Here is a 3797-nt window from a genome sequence, read left to right as displayed (position 1 = left end):
CTCAGATGATCCTATGGAGAGTTCTGGGAACTGGGGTGGCCCTCAGGGTCAAACTGTGGCAAGGTGACCAGGCTTTTATAACCTTCATTGATCAATCATGGGATTCAAGCCTCTCCCACTCCACTCCCAAGAAGAGGGCACAACCTTGGGCAAGATAGCTCTCCCCACACATGGGCAATTCCTGGAGACAGACACATCTGAGAGCTGTCACCCAGTGACCCTCCCAGCAGCTGCTGGATGAAGGCTTCTGTTACTCTTTGTAACCCTGTAGGCCCAGCCTTCCTTGTGCATTGCCCACACTCAGCGTGAACATGATGAATTAAACTGATGTGTTAATCGGATCAACTGTGCTCAACCAGCTTTTTAAATTTTCAGTAGGGCTCATTTGTTTCTCCTCCAGGCAAACTACAGTTGACTGATCCAGGTTCCCAGGCACAGAGCCCACATCTTCAAGCGCCAGCACAGACCTAGCCCCGTCCCCCGCCACAGGGACACCTGCCCAGGAGCTTCCTCAGAGCCCCAGCCACTTCCTTGTTCCTCAGACTGTAGATGAGAGGGTTGAGCATGGGGGTGACCATGGTGTAGAAGGCCGAGACCACCTTGTCCTGCCTGGCAGAGTGGTAGGCCTGCGGCCGCATGTAGGTGACCATGGCGGCCCCATAGAAGAGCGAGACCACCACCATGTGCGAGGAGCAGGTGGCGAAGGCCTTCTGCCGGCCGTGGGCGGAGCGCATGCGCAGCACGGCCCCTAGGATGCGCAGGTAGGAGACGGAGATGACGGCGAAGGGCAGCAGCAGCATGAGCACGCAGCACACGTAGATCATGGTCTCATAGAGCGACGTGTCGGCGCAGGCCAGCTTGAGCACCGCGGGGACCTCGCAGAAGAAGTGGTCGATCTCCTGCGAGCCGCAGTAGGGGAAGCGCAGGGTGAAGACGGCCTGCACCAGCCCGTCCGCCAGGCCGAAGAGCCAGGACGTGGCCACCAGGAGCCAGCAGACACGACGGCTCATGACCGCCGCGTACCTCAGCGGGTCGCAGATGGCCACATAGCGGTCGTAGGCCATGCAGGCCAGCAGGAAGCACTCGTCCCCCAGCAGCGTGAGGAAGAAGAGGATCTGGAGCCCGCAGCCCGTGAAGGAGATGGCGCCCCCGCCGCGGAGGAGGTCTGCGGCCATGCGCGGCGCGACAGTGCAGACGAGCGCAAGGTCGGCGAGCGACAGCCAGCCGAGGAAGAAGTACATGGGGTTGTGCAGCCGCGCGTCCGCGCCGATGAGCAGCAGCAGGAGCGCGTTGCCCGAGAGCGCCGCCAGGAGCGTGAGCGCGAGCGCGGCGAAGGCGAGGAGCGGCGAAGGCGGTGAGTGCGCGAAGAGCCCCAGGAGCATGAAGTGGGGGATGAGCGTCTGGTTTCCCGCCCAGGCCATCGTGCCTGCGGGACGGGCCGGGGAGGTCTGCGGCCTGGAAGCAGGAGGTTCCCGTTTAGTGCCGTGACGTCGGGGACGTTGCAGCTTTTCCCAGGGGGTCATCCTCTTTAAATGGTACTTGGTTTAGAATAAAAGGCATAGGCTCTTTAAAGAAGAAAACTCTCTAACGAAGACACAGGTGGTGGTGGTTGTTATTTTAACTTCTAGGACTGTCTACATATGGTTGAGAAGTGAATTTTAAGCCATTTATTGCTAATGTGGGAAACTGCTTCCGCCTCAGCTAGGAACTGGGGCATTCTCCAGCCCTCATAGTCGCTTCTCCTGGAAGCTCTAGGCCAATCTCACTAAGGATTTGCTTTTTCAGGAAAAGTTCTCAGGCAGCATAGACAGGTATCAGCTATGAACTGGGCACATATTAACCTTTTAGAATCTCACTTTCCTTATCCTAAATTGGGATAACAATACTATCTTATAGGGTGACGGTAAAGATTGGATGTGATAACATAAGCAAAGCTTAGTCATTTAAGAATGATGACAGCTGAGGTTACCTGTGCATTTCTCGTGTGCTAAGCACCACATACGCCCACTGCTGCATCTTCACATTTAATCCTCACGACCACCCTGAAAGATGGGGATGATCATTATCCCCATTTCACAAATGGGGAAACTGAGACAGAGGGAGGTTTATTAATTTCCTTTCAGATATGAAAGCTTAAAGTGTTTCTTAGAAGCTTAGTAAATGAAAAATTGTAGGCAACCCAAATGCCCAACATAATGGAATCACTAAGTAAATTATGGTACAATCACATGGTAAAATAATATATACTCAATAAGGTATTTATGACATTTTAATAGATATTGAGCAAAAAAAAAATACTGAATATTCTTAAGTATTTCTTAAGACTGGGAGAAAGTATGCCAAGATATTGACTGTGTGGTTTCTTTTAGGTAGTGGGATTAAGGGTTATCTCCCCCCCAATTTTTTTGTACTTTACACATTTTCTATAAGAAACATGGAAATATAATTTAATTTTTAAAGCAAAGTCATACTATATATAGGATCAACACAAAAATTGGCAGCTATCTCATAAATAATACCAACTAATTAGCAAAAGTAGAAAAAGTATATATATATTAGTCACAATTACAACAAAGCTGTGAAGTATGTTAGAAAGAACTGTAATGCTAAAAAATATAAAACTTTACTAAAAGACATAACAGAAAGCTTGAAGAAAGCTATGCATGTGTTTGGATACATAGGCTCAACATTAGGATGTAATTTCTCCACCAAATTATAGAAAATCCATGTGATCACAATTAAAATCCTAACAGAACATTTACAGTTTAAAAATGGAAGTTCAGAGTTAGAATTCTCTCAGAAGTCTGCCCCGAAGCAGTAAGGAGATGGAAAACAGAAGTACAGTCTGCATTGGAAAAGTTGGGGTAGTTGACAGCTGAACACAGAAAATATCTGGAAGAGACCCCAAAACCAGTAGATGCTGAGCAGAAGTGAAGAAGAAAGTGGGCAAAGGACCCCTGTAAGCATAGACCACAAAGTGTGCTCTCCAAAGAGAGGGGCAAAACCAGAATAGCTAGTATGCAGCAGCAGAAGCAGGTGCATGGACCGCTACAAGGAATCTCTCAGGACGCAGTTTATTCCAAGAAGCAGAGGGGAAGAAATTGAATAAAGAGTCACACAGATCAACTGTATTTGCAGGAATTGTTCTGCCCCTGTGGCAGGGAGAGGAGAGAGGATGGATTTGCATTAAGAATAGCCCTATGGTCCTCTGTCTCAGTAACCTGAAGATTACTAAAGGTTGCTTTCAGTACCCAGGGTCTGGAGAACCCGGATGCACAAAGAACTCCACCTCTGGACTAACAAGGCTGATTAAACATACTCAATCACCATTCCCTCCAAAACTCCTACTAGAATGAGTTACCACAGACACAATGAGAAAGAGAGAAAAGACAACAAAAACAGTTTTTGGAAACTAGAAGCTGATGGATGGGTTGTAACTGACTTGCAAAACTAAGAAGGCTGTGTTCTATGCTGGCAGTGCCCAAGAGAACAGTAACCACAGATGGACCAAGGGCTCAGGAATTGGTGGCAGGAGGTGCCAATATAAGCAGGGGTGAGGGTGAGACCAAAAAAGGGATTGCTTGAGCTGAAAAACCACCTTGATACCTAGATCCCCTCTACTCGACACAACGGGCCCTGCCCCCCTCCTTCACCCTGGCATGAAGTGTGAGATTGATTGTCCCGGGGAAGGTGAAACAGAGAGTTCCAGGACCAGGGGAGGCCCACAGAAGGTGGGGGAGCTGTGAACACTAGAGGAAATTGAAGAAAGTTGTGTGTCTGGCCTCTTCTCCCACTCA

General features: G+C 49.1%; 1 protein-coding gene across 1 annotated transcript; it reads right to left on the bottom strand.

The window, feature by feature from the left end:
- Nucleotides 1-467: 467 nt before the first annotated feature.
- LOC138385873 (olfactory receptor 2V1-like) lies at nucleotides 468-1421 on the bottom strand. Its single transcript, XM_069472069.1, has one exon. It carries the CDS (start codon nucleotides 1419-1421, stop codon nucleotides 468-470), a length of 954 nt encoding a protein of 317 aa, XP_069328170.1.
- Nucleotides 1422-3797: the final 2376 nt, after the last annotated feature.

Source organism: Eulemur rufifrons, chromosome 7 (assembly GCF_041146395.1).
Source record: "Eulemur rufifrons isolate Redbay chromosome 7, OSU_ERuf_1, whole genome shotgun sequence".
NCBI lineage: Eukaryota > Metazoa > Chordata > Mammalia > Primates > Lemuridae > Eulemur > Eulemur rufifrons.
The sequence above is the reverse complement of the archived record's forward strand: the minus strand, read 5'-3'. Positions and strand labels throughout refer to the sequence as shown.